The sequence below is a fragment of the Narcine bancroftii genome, chromosome 3, assembly GCF_036971445.1.
Source record: "Narcine bancroftii isolate sNarBan1 chromosome 3, sNarBan1.hap1, whole genome shotgun sequence".
Taxonomy (NCBI): Eukaryota; Metazoa; Chordata; class Chondrichthyes; order Torpediniformes; family Narcinidae; genus Narcine; species Narcine bancroftii.
The window spans coordinates 321,603,242-321,617,916 of record NC_091471.1 but is presented as its reverse complement, the minus strand read 5'-3'; the positions used below and the strand labels follow the sequence as shown (position 1 = coordinate 321,617,916).

General features: G+C 47.4%; 1 protein-coding gene across 1 annotated transcript; it reads left to right on the top strand.

The window, feature by feature from the left end:
• The first annotated feature begins 3,210 nt into the window (after nucleotides 1-3,210).
• LOC138759089 (claudin-9-like) lies at nucleotides 3,211-11,298 on the top strand. The gene is made up of 3 exons (XM_069928988.1): nucleotides 3,211-3,364; nucleotides 6,198-6,777; nucleotides 10,791-11,298. Exons 2-3 carry the CDS (start codon nucleotides 6,201-6,203, stop codon nucleotides 10,904-10,906), a joined length of 693 nt encoding a protein of 230 aa, XP_069785089.1. The 5' UTR covers nucleotides 3,211-3,364; nucleotides 6,198-6,200; the 3' UTR covers nucleotides 10,907-11,298.
• Nucleotides 11,299-14,675: the final 3,377 nt, after the last annotated feature.

Genomic DNA, 14,675 nt, shown 5'->3' with positions numbered 1-14,675 from the left:
CTCCCCAATCTAAGACACTCTCCTCACTCCGATCTCACTCTTCACCATCTTTGATCACTATTTCTTTTCTGATACACTACACCTCTAAATCCCTTCTCAATCTAATCTCTGTCCACCATCATCTATTCTGATCCTTCTCCAATTCTCATTCCCCTGCTCCAATCGCCATACCCTCTTACATACCCTGCTCCTTCTCCAATCCTCCTCCACATTCCTACTTTTCCAATTCATCTATCCCCTTTCCGAATTCATGCCCATTTAATCCTTCTACACCCATCTCATTTTCTGATCCACATCTCTTCACCATCTCCATTTTCCTACTTCTGATCACCCTCTTCGCTCACTCCAAACGTCAAGGATTTTTCCTCTCCCGATCTGCTTCCCCTCTCTCATCCTCCTCTTCCCTCTCCCCAATCCTCCTTCTCTTTCGTTTCCAAAAACACCGTCCTCACCCTGCAATCATTCACCCAACCCAGAGCCCCCAGCCTCCCTCTGCACTCTTTCAGATCTCCTTGCGCCCGTCAATCTCCCACAGATATCCTTACTCCACACATGATCTTCCCGCTCCATCTCAGAACCCTCTCCTTGCCTCTGATCCATTTAAACTTTCCCCCTCCCCACACCAATACCCCTGGTCTCCATCACCAATTTCACTTCATCTAATCAACTCTACTTCCTCAGATGGCCCTCTTTACTTATAATTCCACCTCCAATCAACCTCCTACTCTGATGCTTCCTTTTAAATTTCCCTCCTGCCCTCTTCAATTCCAAAGCCACCTTTATTCTGATCCCTATATTCCCCTCTTTGATCCCTGTTCCTCTGATACCCTTCTTCCACCGTCTGCCATCTTCAGCCCACTCTAGGACCCATCCTCGAACCCCTCCCCACCATTATACTCAAGTTCACTGCTGCTCATATATACTCTCTGTCTTTTTCCTATTCTCACCCTGATCTTCCATCCCTATCCCCACACTGATATTCCTCCTCCACCTTCTCTACTCTTCATTCTCCTCTCGACCCTCCACCTGCTCCGAAACCACTCTGTTCCCTTTCCTCTTGTGACTCCTATCAACCTCCTCAACCTCTCCGACTCCCTCCCTCATTCTGATTCTCATGCCCCACTCAGATCCCATTCTCTCCTCTATTATTCTTCTATTCCACTTCGCCCTCACCAATCTCATCCCAATCCAATCTCACTCCCCCTCCTCCCTCCCCAATTCCCAATTGTCCATGTCCGCTTCTAGACCCCCTTCCAATCTGCCTTCACCCTTCCCAATCACCTTTTTCTCTCCTTGTCTCCAAAGCCTTTTCTGAATTCCCTCGACGACCCTCTTCTTAGTATTATCGATCACTTCACCCTCCATCTGATCTCACAATGCATTTATCCGAAACATCTCTCTCTGATTTCTCTTTGCAAAATCCAGACGTGTCTATTTCCAATCCATTCTCCTCCCATATCTGATTTTCTCCCCATCGATATTCTCCCCCACTCAATTCCCACTCCGTTCATCCAATCTTCACTCCACTCAAAACCATCTCGCCATCTCCCACCTCCCTTCATCCTTTTCAATCAGCCCCTCCTCCTATTATTGCGCATTCCTTCTCCAATCTCCACCTCCATACTGAACACGTTCCTTCTCCAGAAACCTTCCTTGAACCCCCTTCACGTGGCCAATCCACCTCCCATTCTCTCCCCTCTTCTGGCTCCCTCGTCCGCTCTCTGATCCTGTCCCCCCCAATCACCCTTCAATCATCTAACCCACTCCAATCTTCCTTCTCCTTCCAATTTCCCCTTCTGATCCACTTTCCTCCACGTTGATCTATCGCTTCTATACCCTTATCTCCAACACTGACTTTCCTCTTCCCAACTCCGATTTTTCCTATTCCATTCTCCTACACCCTCATCATTCCTCTGATGATCCACCCTCCACCGATGCCCCTCCACCCCTCACCATGCTCTCTGATCTCTTCCTCTCTTGCTGATCTCCATCTATGATATCACTCACCTACCCCTGCCACTTTCTCCAACACCACTCCCTCTCTAACCCCCTCCTTCCCCTCCGATGTTACTCCTCCCTTTAAACCTCTCCTTCTCTTTAACCCTATCGTTATCTCCACCCTGAATATCTAACGCCACAACCTTCACTGAACATTGTTTTTCAATCTGTCCATCCACTCAAATCCTACCCTCTCTAACTACCCATTTCCTCCCTTGCCACACTCCTCTCCAAATCCCCTTACTCCAACCCCCACGCCGTCACCTACCAGCCGTCCTTCTCTAATTTCTCTCCTCCCTCTCAAACTACCACCCCCTCCAAATTCCTAAACGCCATTCAATCTATCACCACTCCCTCTCTTTAATCCACCACCCCTCCCTACTCCTTGCTCTCCGAAATTCCGATAAGATTTCAACCCTAATCTCTATCCAACTTAATTCCCTACCCAACCCAGCCCTCAAATCCCCTCCATCTCTCAAACCTCCTACTTTCTGACAACTCTTCATTCGCTCTCCAATCCCCACGTCGTCTCCGCATACCTACATCCTCTCTTAAACCCCATCCCACTCCAACCCTCATTCCATTTGCAGCTCTTCTTCACTGCAGGCCACTCTTTTAGTGAAGCAAAAGGAGCCACCGTCTTCCTCTGCAAATACTCTTCCGCTCATCATCTCCCTCTCTCTTACACCCTTTCATTTCCTCGTCTGGAGAATGATGAGAGAAAGAGATAGATGAGAGAGAAAAATAGAGAGAGGGAGAGTGACTGGGATAGGGAGATGGAGAGGGAGAGAGAGAGAGAGAAGGAAGGAGAGGGAGAAATATTATAAATGCGGGGTATTTGAGAAAGCGTGAGGAGGCTGTGAAGGAAAAGGGTGACAGGATATGGGAGTGAGGAAAGTGAGAGGGAGGGAACAAGGATAGTGAGTAGAATGGGGGAAGAGTGGCAGAAAGGGGAGGCGGATATTTGAGAGAGTCTCTGAAATGAGGGAATAGAGGATGGGTGGAAAGATGGAAAGAAAGGGGAATGGGTGCAATAACGTGGGTGAAGAGGGGTAACGAAAGGAGAAATTGAAAAGAGGAAGATTATATAGAAATTTCGGTGGATGCCTTGATTTGATTGAGAGGTGGGGACACTGGGCAGGAACAGACAATCCCACTGTTTGAGCGGGGCCAATCACAGCTGCCTTTGGTTCAGCCCCCGTTTCGCTGGGTTGGGACTGAGCCTCTGCAAAGAGTCACAGAGGACTCGCCGTTTGACAGATGACATGAGTTGCCTCTCAGAGGGAACGCAGGCTAACGTTTAGATCACCAGGGGAAAGACAGCAGAGACAAGCTCCTACCTCTCCGAACCACCAGCGTGACACAGGTGGGAAACACTGCAAAGTTAAGTGTGCGTGTGACAGGAGAGGGAAACCTTCACTTTGTGTCTGACTCCGTGTGTGTGTGTGTGTGTGTGTGTGTGTGTGTGTGTGTGTTTGTGTGTGTGTGTGTGTGTGTGTGTGTGAGTGAGTGAGAGAGAGTGAGAGAGAGAGAGAGAAACAGAGAGAGAGAAACAAAGTGAAACAGAGAGAGAGAGAGAGAGGGGGAGAGAGAGAAACAAAGTGAAACAGAGAGAGAGGGAGAGGGAGAGAGAGGAACAGAGAGAGAGAAAAGCAGAGAGAGAGAGAGAGAGAGGGGAGTGGGGGTGCGGGTTGAGGTTCACTTTGTTCCAAAGCTGCGTTTTCATAGCTCTTATTTAACACAATCTCGCCTGTTCCCTTCAAATAGAGTAACTTTTTCCAAACACTTTTCTTTTAAATTGCTTTCTGCGTCTTGTCTTCTTTGTCTGGTCACCATACGGCAGTTGGTTCTTTGAGAAAAGAACTAAAATCTGATTCAACACTTTGTTCTGCAGATTGTTTGCTTGCATTTTCCGTTTTGGGAAACAGCAATTTATTCCCGACGAATGAATCAATAAGTATTCTCGAACAGGATATTAATTAGGGTGAGATTGCTTGATAATATCGCTGGCAGTAAAGATGTTTCCCATTGGAATATAACAGATGCTATCAGCGATCACATTATTCTGCTCCAAGTTATTTCCTGCTGATATGCCACTGTTTTTTTTTTCATTTCAGGAGTTCTCTCAGATAGCACCCTCTTTGCCCGCCCTCATTCGCCCTCCCACTACTAATCCGGAAATCTCTTCTCACAGTAGTTCACCCCTCACCTTGTCGCACTCCACACCATCATCGCACAGGGCAACACCCTCGCTCCTTCCTCACCGTCACTCCATTCCCACTGCTTGTCATCCTATCCCTCCTCATCGCCCCATCTGTCCTTGCTGCTCTCTTCTCTTCGTTGCATTACTCTCTTCCCACCTCCTCCACATCTCTCCACCCTCCACTCTGCCCAACTCACCATATACGCTACCTTCTCCGCACTGCATCCCCCCCATGCAAACCTTCTCTCTTTCGAAACAATCCCTTGTCCCATCGCCCTCATCTGACCCTCTTCACCTTCTGTCCATCAGCACTCCTCTATTTTCCCCTCCCCTCCATACCATATCTCCTTCCACAGAGTCGCTCCATCCTTTGATACCTCCCGTTGCAAGACGTAGCTATACCTCTACCTCCTCATTATCATTTTGTTCTCTTTCTTTCTCATGGTTGCCAGTCCTTTGCTCCTTCAGTGAATTCCCTCCCATGGACCATGGCGCACTCAACATCATGCTACTCTACCCAGCTTCCTCAGTGCCTCCTTCTTCATCCATGCCACTCACCTTCCCCACTCAGCCTTTGCTGTACATCCCACTCGATTTTCCCTACCCTTCTATCAGGGACGATAGTGCTCCCACTTTCTTTTTCACCGTCCTTTCTTCCCTCCCTTCCTACCCTCCACTCTACTCTTCACCACTCCATCAAGCCCTCCCTTCTATTATAGTGTCCCTTCCATCTTTGTCCACTTACCCTCGCTCCATCCTCCATGTGAAATCTTTCCTCCAGGCAGCTCTTCTGTCCCTGTACCAGTCCTTCCCTCCTCTAACTCTCAAAACTAATTTACTCACTCACTCTACAGCCTCTCCTTCCTCTCTTTTCCCATCATCCGCAAACTGGGACCTCTCTGTTTGTCCAACTCACCACATTATGCTCCCTTTCCCCATCCTCAATGTCTCTGCTTTCCTCCTTCCCCCTCAGGGTGCAGCCTCAGCCGAGAAGTTTAGGCCCCGAACAATTAGGTGGTAATCTACCAGTTCTGATTGGCCACATTCCCACGATTTCACGCCCCCAATTTACCCGCTCCTCATATACATCATCCCACTTTATATTCCAAAGTATCTGGAGACATTCCTTGATTGTTGAGAACGGAATTGACTTAGTCCTCGATCGCCAGATGCTATTCAGACAATTTGTGTATCTCTGCTAGTGGATCATCCAACCTCCAACTTGGAAGACAGAATTAACTCTCTCTCTCTTATGCTCATCCTTTCTTCTCATCCCTCACTATTTCATCCATCCCTGCTCATACTTTAACCCGTGATTCATCCATTCCTTCCTTCCCTCTCTTCCATCCCTTCAACCCACCCCCCTCCTCCACCGTTCCCTCTACATCCCCTCCCCTTTCTGTATCCTCTCCACCTTCCACATCTATCTTTCCATTTGTCCTCCCACCCTTCTCATCCATTCTTTCCGCTGCATTTCCTGCTCTCCATCACCATTATTCCCCTTCACCTCACCTCAATTCCTCCCTGTTCTTCCTTCCATCCCTCTATTCACAAACCCTCCATACCTTCTCCACGTCTCCATTCCTCACTTATTGTCTACTGGGCCGTCCCTTCTCCTAGGCTTATTACTTCAACTTCCTCTCTCATACCTACCATTAAATCTATCCATCTGCTTCACCCATCCCTCCTTACCCATTCTTCATTCATACCACTATCCTCCCTCTTCTTCCCCACCCCTATTCCTAGTTAGACCCATCCACTATCCTGCCTCATCTATTCTTTAAACCTCCTTCCTTGCTCTTTTTCCTCCATCACTGTAGAATTCCATATTCCTTTACCACCCTCAACTCCTCATTCCACCTACTCTATCAATTCTTCCTGTTCCTTCCACAATCCCATAAACAACCCTGCCTTCCTCCCTCCCTTCAGTCTCTTTATTTTATTTCCGCCCCTTCAGAAGCACTAATTCGACTTCGTTTCTACTCTTTCTTCCTAGAACATGCCACCACACTCTGCTTTCCTCCAGACGACGGGTCTGCTCCTCTGCTCCTTGGGCTGGGCCGGGAGTCTGGCCTGCTGCGTTTTGCCCTTCTGGAAGGCCACCACGTTCAGCGGCCAGAACATAATGACGAAGCAGAGGATGATCGAGGGTCTCTGGGTAACCTGTACACTTCCTAGTCCGGGAAAGGCTAGCTGCACCGTCTACAAGTCCTCGCACAAGGAATTGTCCATGGATGTCTACGCTGCACGCATCCTCTGCCTCTGCTGCCTGCTCTCCGGCTTGCTAGGTCTCGTTCTGCAGTGTCTTGGTTCACAGTGCACCAACTGCGTTCCTATGCCAGCGCTGAAGTCTCGCTTGCTGAGGTGCTCGGGCCTCCTGTGCGCCTTCGGCGGCCTAGCCCTGCTGGTGGCCGTCTCCTGGCCGGGATACCTGTTGGCAACCGAGTTCTACCACCCCCTGGTGTCCGAGGTTCTGGACATCAAAGTCGGGCCCTGCATTTACCTGGGTCTAGCATCTGGGGCCTCGATGTTGCTAGGGGGATGTTTGCTGGGGTGCTGGTGCTGCTGGCGGAAAGGTAGGGAGAGCGCGGGAATGGGGAGAGGGGACGGGGTTGGAAATTATCTCTGAGGGGGCATTGGGTTCGGGAGGGCGTGGGTTAAGGGACAGAGCGACAGGACCGGGTGGGCAGTTACCTGTGCGGAGGGGTGAGAATAGTAAGCTAGGGGAATTGTATGAAAGAGAGAAGGCGAGAGAATTGAGAATGAGCGAAGGGGAGAATAAAGGAAGGAAGAGAGAACTGAGGGAGTGTTGTGAGGGGGCTATGGACAATCGGGGAGAGGAGGCGGAGGGATGTGAGTGTGAGGGAGGTGGATATAAAGGAGGAAAATGGAGAGTGAAATGGGAACAAATGGAGAGTGAAATGGGAACAAAGGGAATGGAAGACTGAGAGATGGAAGGGAAGGGAGTGAATGAGGGAAAACTGGGAGCACATATGGATTAGAGTGCAAGGGGTGAGTGAGGAGGAAGAGAGAACGGAGGGTGGATCAGTAGGGTATGGGACGGTAGGGTGGGAGTAAGGTGTAGAGGAATGATGGACGAGTGGTTAGTTCAGGGATGAAAGATTGAAGGAGTAAAGCAGAAAGACATGAACGGAGGTTGATTGTTGATGCATGGGAGGGGATTGTGAGAGGCGTGAGAAAGTGCGTCCGGAGATTGAACAAAGAGAGAGTAAAGTGGAGGAAAGGATGAAGGAGGGAAGAGGAGATTGAGAGGGTAAAGGCAAAGGGAGTGATGAAGGTGAGACTGTGGGGCAAATGGGGCAGAGAGAGAGAAAGGGATCGAGACATGCAAGAATAACGGGAGAACAGAGGAATGACGGGTGATAGTGAAAAGAGGGAATGAGAGAAGCACGAAGGGAAGGTCTAAGGAATGTTTGAAATCTCATCTACCCCTCCTAATCGTCGACTACCTACTCCCATTTCCTCGACGCTCCTCTCTCAATCTTTCTCCCCACGCAAACCTGATTTCTTTCCGGTTGCCTTCCACGTCTCCCACCACCAGAGAAAATGGACGGCCACGGGAGTAAGGGAGCAGTGCTGGAGAAAGAGGAAAGCGAGAAAGGAGCACCCGACAGGGGAGAGGAAGCCTTGAAGGAAAAGGGTCACAGATAGAGTAGGAGCGTCGATAAAGAAGCTCCTCGGGAGTGATGGAGTGTTGATTCGTCATTCACTCTATGGGTCTAATCGATTGACTGCCAATTATCTGTTTCCCTGCAGAAACTGTTCTGGACGCCGACCTACGGCTGTGACTCCCAATCCGGTCACAAATATATACTCAATTTTACATAAAACAATAAAAATATCGATGATCTCTGAATCACACGAGCTTCCTTATAGTGCCTTGTCTCCTTCCACGGGATGTCTTCACCTCCCTCTTCCTCCCTTCCTTCCCCCTCTCCCTCCCTCTGTCCCTCGCTCTCTCCTCTCCCAACAGTCGCATTCGATAAATCGTCCCTGGCCTTCCAACCCAGATCCTATTTTTCCTTCCTCTCTCGCCTTCCTTTCCTCATTCGCTCCCATTTCTCCCTACCTTTCTGCCTACCCTGCACTCCCTCTCCAAATTCTTCCTTCCTCTCGCACCTTCCCTACATTCATTTCTTCCACTCACTCCAATTTAAACCATCCCTGTGTCCCCTCAACTCTTCCAGTCTCCCTTTCCCTGATTTCAACTTACCCCGCCTCTCCCTTTATTTCCCTTACTTTTACACCCATCCTCTTCTCACCCCAACCCCCTCCACTCTTTCGTCTTTCCTTTTATTCGTGCCCCTATCATCAACTGACACGCTCCTTCTCCCGTTCCTTTCATCCTGCCAGCCCACCATTCTCCCTCCCCTTCCTTCTATCCTTTTGTCTCCCCTTTACTTTTTCTCCATTTCTCCTTTTAGACCTCTCCTCCGGCCCATAATCTCTGGCATGCGCTTCCTCAATTTTTCCTCCCAGCCTCCCACTATCACTTCCATCACACCTACTTCTCTCCCGATTTCTCTTCACCCTTCCATCTACCTTCCTCCCTTCCATACACTCTCTCGACTTTCCATCAATTCTCTCTCTCCCATTCTCTGTTTGATTCCATAATACCCTTTCATCCCATTGCGCCTCTTTTTATTATTCTCCCTATAGTTCCACAACCACTCAGTCCTCGTACTCTCTCATTTTTATCCTCACGTCGCCTTTCATCCTCATCTATTCCTCCATCTCACTCTCTCTATCCTTCACTTCCGCATTCTATCCATCCTCTCTATTTTACCGCTATCCTTTTTTATCTGCGTCCATCAACTTTCCCCTGCCCTCTTCTCCTTCAATGGCCTCGTATATCCCCCACAGCAACACTATTCTTCGAGCTTCCCCTCTCAGCTAAACGACACCTAGGTGCCGTGAAGAGTTAGAAACGAAGCGCGAGGGAATGAATGAGTGGAGCTAGAGTGAATGACCGCGAAGGGGAAGCACCTCAAAGAGGGAGAATTGCAACGTATGGCACATTGGGGAGTTGAAGCGGCGAGGAGGGAGCACCACGAAACGAGAGGGGACAGTGAAAATGCTGCATCGTCATAGAAACGGAGCGTCGAGAGGAAGCTCATCAGGATAGAAGGAGTGTCAAGGAGATAGAGCCACCGGAATGAGGGCACGTCCTAGGTAGAGCAATACAGGAGTAAAACATCGTCGAGGCGAAAGCATCGGGGAATGGAGAGAGCAGCGAAGAAAGAGAGCGTTGGGTCATGAGGGAGTAGCGAGGAGAAAACACTTGATGAGGGAGGGAGCTTCGAGAAGAGATGATCCCGGGGATGGAGGAAATATCGAAAAGGTAGAACCTCAGTAGTGATGGATCCGTGAGGAGTGATCTCTGTGGGAATTAGGGATCAGAAATTTTTCATTGGCGCAATGGATGGACGCCTCCTAATTCAGAGCTATTATAGTCTGTCCATTGCCTGGATCCCTGTTGAAAGAGCACACGAATCAGAGGGTGAGGAGGGCAGTGCGTCATTGCCCAGCAGGAAGCTAGTGAGATTTTTAATCGGCTTCTCAACCTCCCACCCACCCTCTCGTCCATACCTTCCCATCTCTATTCCTGTTGATATGCCCCTCTACTGTTTTTTCCAATATACCTTCCATTTCACTGCTCCCTCCCTCGTATTCCCATCCCTCACCACGCTTTCTTTCACTTTCCATCACCATTTCCTCCTCCCCCTCATCATTCTAGCACCTTCTCTGCTTTCCTCCCTCCCTCTGTCCTTCTCTTCACTTTTCCATTCCTTTATCCTTCCTACCAACCTTGATTTCCTCTCCCATCTTCTTCCATTCCCTCCGTCTGTTGTCATCCCGCCCTATCCCATCTATTTTGCTCCAGATCCCCTCCCTCCCCACCCTCCCTTTCTTAGCCACCCATTCCATAAAATGCCACCTCTTCATGGTCTCATTTGCACTCACGAAGCCGTCATTTAGTCCTTCCCTCAGTTCCTCCACTCTGCGTCCGTCACTTTCCCTCAATATTGTTCCATTTCCCTCATCATCCTGTCGCTTACACTTCCCTCTTTCACCCTCTCCTTCCTTCCAACACCATCACGTCTCGTACTCGGCATTTACATCCTTCACCCTTCCCTTCCTTTCCTTCCATCACAATCCTATCCTTCCTGCCCATTTCCGACCCACACTATGCTGTCGCTCCAACTCCACCTTTGACCTTTATTCCTACTCCGATACTTTCCCCTTCCCTTTATCAATCTCCTATCCAGAACCTTTCCAACCTATTCATTTCTTCTTACCTCCAACTGTGAGAAATTATGATATATTTAATATTATATATTATATATTTTTCAGGAGATAATTGTGGCAGTTGTTTTAGTTAGGTCACACACTGATACAAACACTTAAAAACTGATTTCATTTAAAATACCAGAGCTTTGCTTAAGCCAGATAGTAAAGCTTCCGGGTGCCTTTGCAAAAACATTGAAGAATGCCAAAAGAACTGGCACAAATTGATGTTAATTGGACATATTGTGGAGTAATGGATTATTGTTTTGGAAAACAACAGATGAACGAAGAGACAGAGAAAATTCTGTTCCACAGTTCTATATTCAGGAGCAGAAGCTGGGACTGAAACATGACAAGCTGGAAATCTTGTCGAAAAAAATGGAAGACGGATTGTGAATTTTTACTTCAGCCTGGTCGAAGCCCTTGAAGTCCATACACAGGAGAAAATTGGCTGCAGAATGTTTCACTTTAAATAAGGGAAACTAAAAGTAACTCTGTAGTGAGCGATAACCATTTACCTTTCAATCACCAAAGCCTGGCGAAATTCGTAAATGTTAAATTTTGTGCTCAGTATAAGAATTGCCTGATACCAGTGAACCTGGAGGAGTGAGATGTTAGATTGGATTGTGAATCAAATAACTTATCTGAACTTATATATATTACCTTCACATGCGCTTAGATTTAAAGGGGGAGGCGGGATTAAGTTAGGTTAAGTTAATAATAATACGTTAACCTTTGATCCTTTTTTTCACGATTAAAGATAATTAAAGCAATATTTGCTAAAGTAACCATTTGTTTTGATGAATCTCTATTATTATCTGGTTTGGGGGTCCTCTGGGATGATAAATCTACACACATGCTCTCACACATTCCTCTCCTTCCTCCACATTCCCGCCTTATAAACTCCCCTATATCATCCTCTCTACGTCATCAACCCTTCCTTCACCCTCCCTTCACCCTCCCTTAATTTTCCATTCCACTCAATACCATTTGTCCCACTCGCCTTCTGTCGCTTTTTCAACTTGCTCTCCCATCCCTCACTTCCCGTTCCTTCCTATGCACTCCTCCGTTGATAATATTCTTTCTCCTCTTCCTTGTCCTGGAAGGAGAGAGAGGGGTGAAGGATAGGATAGGCGGGAATCGAGAAGGAGCATAAAAACGCCGATAAGCAGAGTGAAGTGCCAGTTGATGAAGTAGACAAAGACGATGTGGTCAAACAATAATCATGGATTTTATTAGCAGAAACGCATAGTACAATAATGAAAGACAATAGATGCATATACAGTTATATCCAAGGGGAGTGTCCTTAACAGTAGAGATAATGCACAGCCCATGTTAGTACAGCAAGGCTAGTCAGAGGGGAGACAGGCAGCTTGACAGACATTCACCACGCAGAAGCATTGAGGAAAAAAAGAGAAAGAGAGATGCGAGGTGTAAACTGTGGGAAGATGAATGATGGGCAGTGTGGAAAGAGAAGGCGGAATGGGACATGTGGAAGGCGAAGGTGGAATAGAATGAGTGGGTAAAGGATAAAGGGAATGAGAGAAAGGGAACTGGTGAGTGAGGTAGAGAGTGAGAAATAGGGAAAAGGAAGGAATTAGAAAGATGATTTAGGAAACGGGAGGAAAAATTGAGCCTTAGCATAACGGACTAGAAGGCAAAGAGGAAGGGATGGGAGAGCATTTAGGATGTAATCTGGTCAGGGTGGAAGGGGTGAGTACGGGACAGTTTGGAGGAACCATATAGTGAAGGATGAAAGAGTATACGAGGGAAGGGGAGAGTGATGGACGAGATGGTAAACGTGACCGGAGAGTAAGTATTTACAGAGCCAAAGATTGAATGGAGACTGTGGGTAGAGAGTGTAAGTATTGGGTAGAGATGTAGGTAAGGGAGAAGACAGGGAGAAGATGGCGAGAGGGAGAGGGAAATGGATGGTGACGGTGGGAAGGCAGGGGAAAGGATGGCTGCGTAGGGTGGAGTTAGGGAATAAAGGGGAGACTGAATGGGAGGATAGTGAGAAAGGTGAGCAGAGGGTGATGGAATGCGGTGAGAGGAATGGGGTAACGAATATCGTGATGGTCATGGAGGGGAGAGTGAAGGAGAGGAAAGTAACTAGGATAGGCGATAGGAGGGTTTAAGCGTGTATGGGAAGGTGAGAGGTTTTAGCTCTCACTGCCGCCCTTCAGCTGGGCAATAAGCCATTCCCACATTTCCCTCGATGGCCTCATCTTCCTCCTCACAACTATAGACCTTCGTTTTCTATCTGGTTTTCACTCCCCGTTAAACGATATCCAGGTGCGAGTGGAGGAGGTACCGAGTCTAGGAAGAACGGAGCGGCAGAGAGGGAGGAAATGGCGCTGGAGTGAGGGGGCATGAAAAATAATCACTACAGACGGGGGAGGTTTGAAACCTCGAGGACTGAAATCAGGGAGGACCACGTGGTGAGATGGGGCAGGGTGAATGCAGCACCGTAAGAGAGGGAGAGCCCTCAGGAGAGGAATGAAAAGGAGGGCTGGATGGGCTGGAGTTCGTTAAATGTGTTCAGGATTGTTTTCTAAATCAGTTAGTAGAAGAACCAACTTGGGATGGTGTAATACTGGATCTCCTGTTAGGGAACGAGCTAGGTCAGGTAACGGACATTAATGTTGGAGAACCAATTGGGTCTTGTGATCATAATTCTGTTATAAAACTAACAGCTTTATAGTTTTAAGAAAGAGCAAGGAGAGGCCTAAAGTTGAGGTTCTGGATTGGAAAAGAGCAAATTTCGAAGGAATAAGAAGGAATTTGGGGAGTATTGAGTGGGACAGGATATTTTCAGGTAAGGATGTTAATGAAAAATGGAGGATATTCAAAAAAGAAATTTTGAGGGTACAGAGTAGTTATGTCCCAGTCTGGATCAAAGGAAAGGCTGGAAGTCATAGGGAGGCTTGGTTTTCGAGGAATATTGGAAATTTAGTTAGGAGAAAAAGGGAGGTGTACAAGAGGTATAAAGAGCAGGGAGCTGAGAAGTTGAAGAAGGACTACAAGGAGTGTAGAAGGAATCTTAAGAAAGAAATTAGAAAGGCCAAAAAAAGGCATGAAGAGGCTTTGGCTGACAGAGTAAAAATAAATCCAAAGGGTTTCTATAAGTACATTAAAAATAAAAGATTAGTGAGAGATAAAATTGGACCCCTTGTAGATAGCGTGGGTAGGCTGAGTGAGAAGTCTGAGGAAATGGGGGAAATTTTGAATGATTTCTTTGCCTCGGTATTCACTAGGGAAAAAAATGTTGAAACAGTTGAAGTAAATAAAAATAGTGGGGAGGTCATGAAGCATATAAGGATAACCGAGGAGGTAGTGATGGCTGTGTTAAAAAAGATAAAGGTGGATAAATCTCCCGGACCGGACAAAATATTCCCTAGGACACTCAGGGAGGCTAGTGGACAGTTAGTGGGGCCATTAACAGAGATATTTAGGATGTCACTGGCCACGGGGGTGGTACCAAAGGATTGGAGGGTGGAGCATGTGGTTCCTCTGTTTAAGAAAGGGTCCAAATGCAAACCTGGGAATTATAGGCCTGTAAGTCTGATGTCTGTGGTGGGGAAGTTGATGGAAAGTGTTCTGAGGGATGCTATTTACAAATTTTTGGAGGTACAGGGATTGATAGGGAGTAATCAGCATGGTTTTGTCAGGGATAGATCATGCTTGACAAACCTGATTGAGTTCTTGGAGGGGGTTACAAAAAAGGTTGATGAAGGGAAAGCTGTGGATATTTTCTATTTGGACTTTAGTAAAGCTTTTGACAAAGTTCCCCACAGGAGGTTAGGAAAAAAGGTGGAGGCATTAGGTATAAATAAGGGGGTAGTGAAATGGATTCAGCAGTGGTTGGATGGAAGGTGTCAGAGAGTAGTGGTAGAAAATTGTTTGTCCAATTGGAGGCCGGTGACTAGTGGAGTTCCTCAGGGTTCGGTCCTGGGTCCACTATTATTTGTTATATATATTAACGATCTGGATGTTGGGGTGGAAAATTGAATAAGCAAGTTTGCGGATGACACAAAGATTGGTGGTGTTGTGGACAGTGAGGTAGATTACCGTAGATTAAAAGGTGATTTAGGAAGGCTGGAGGTGTGGGGTGAGAAATGGCTGATGGAATTTAATACAGATAAATGTGAGGTGCTACATTTTG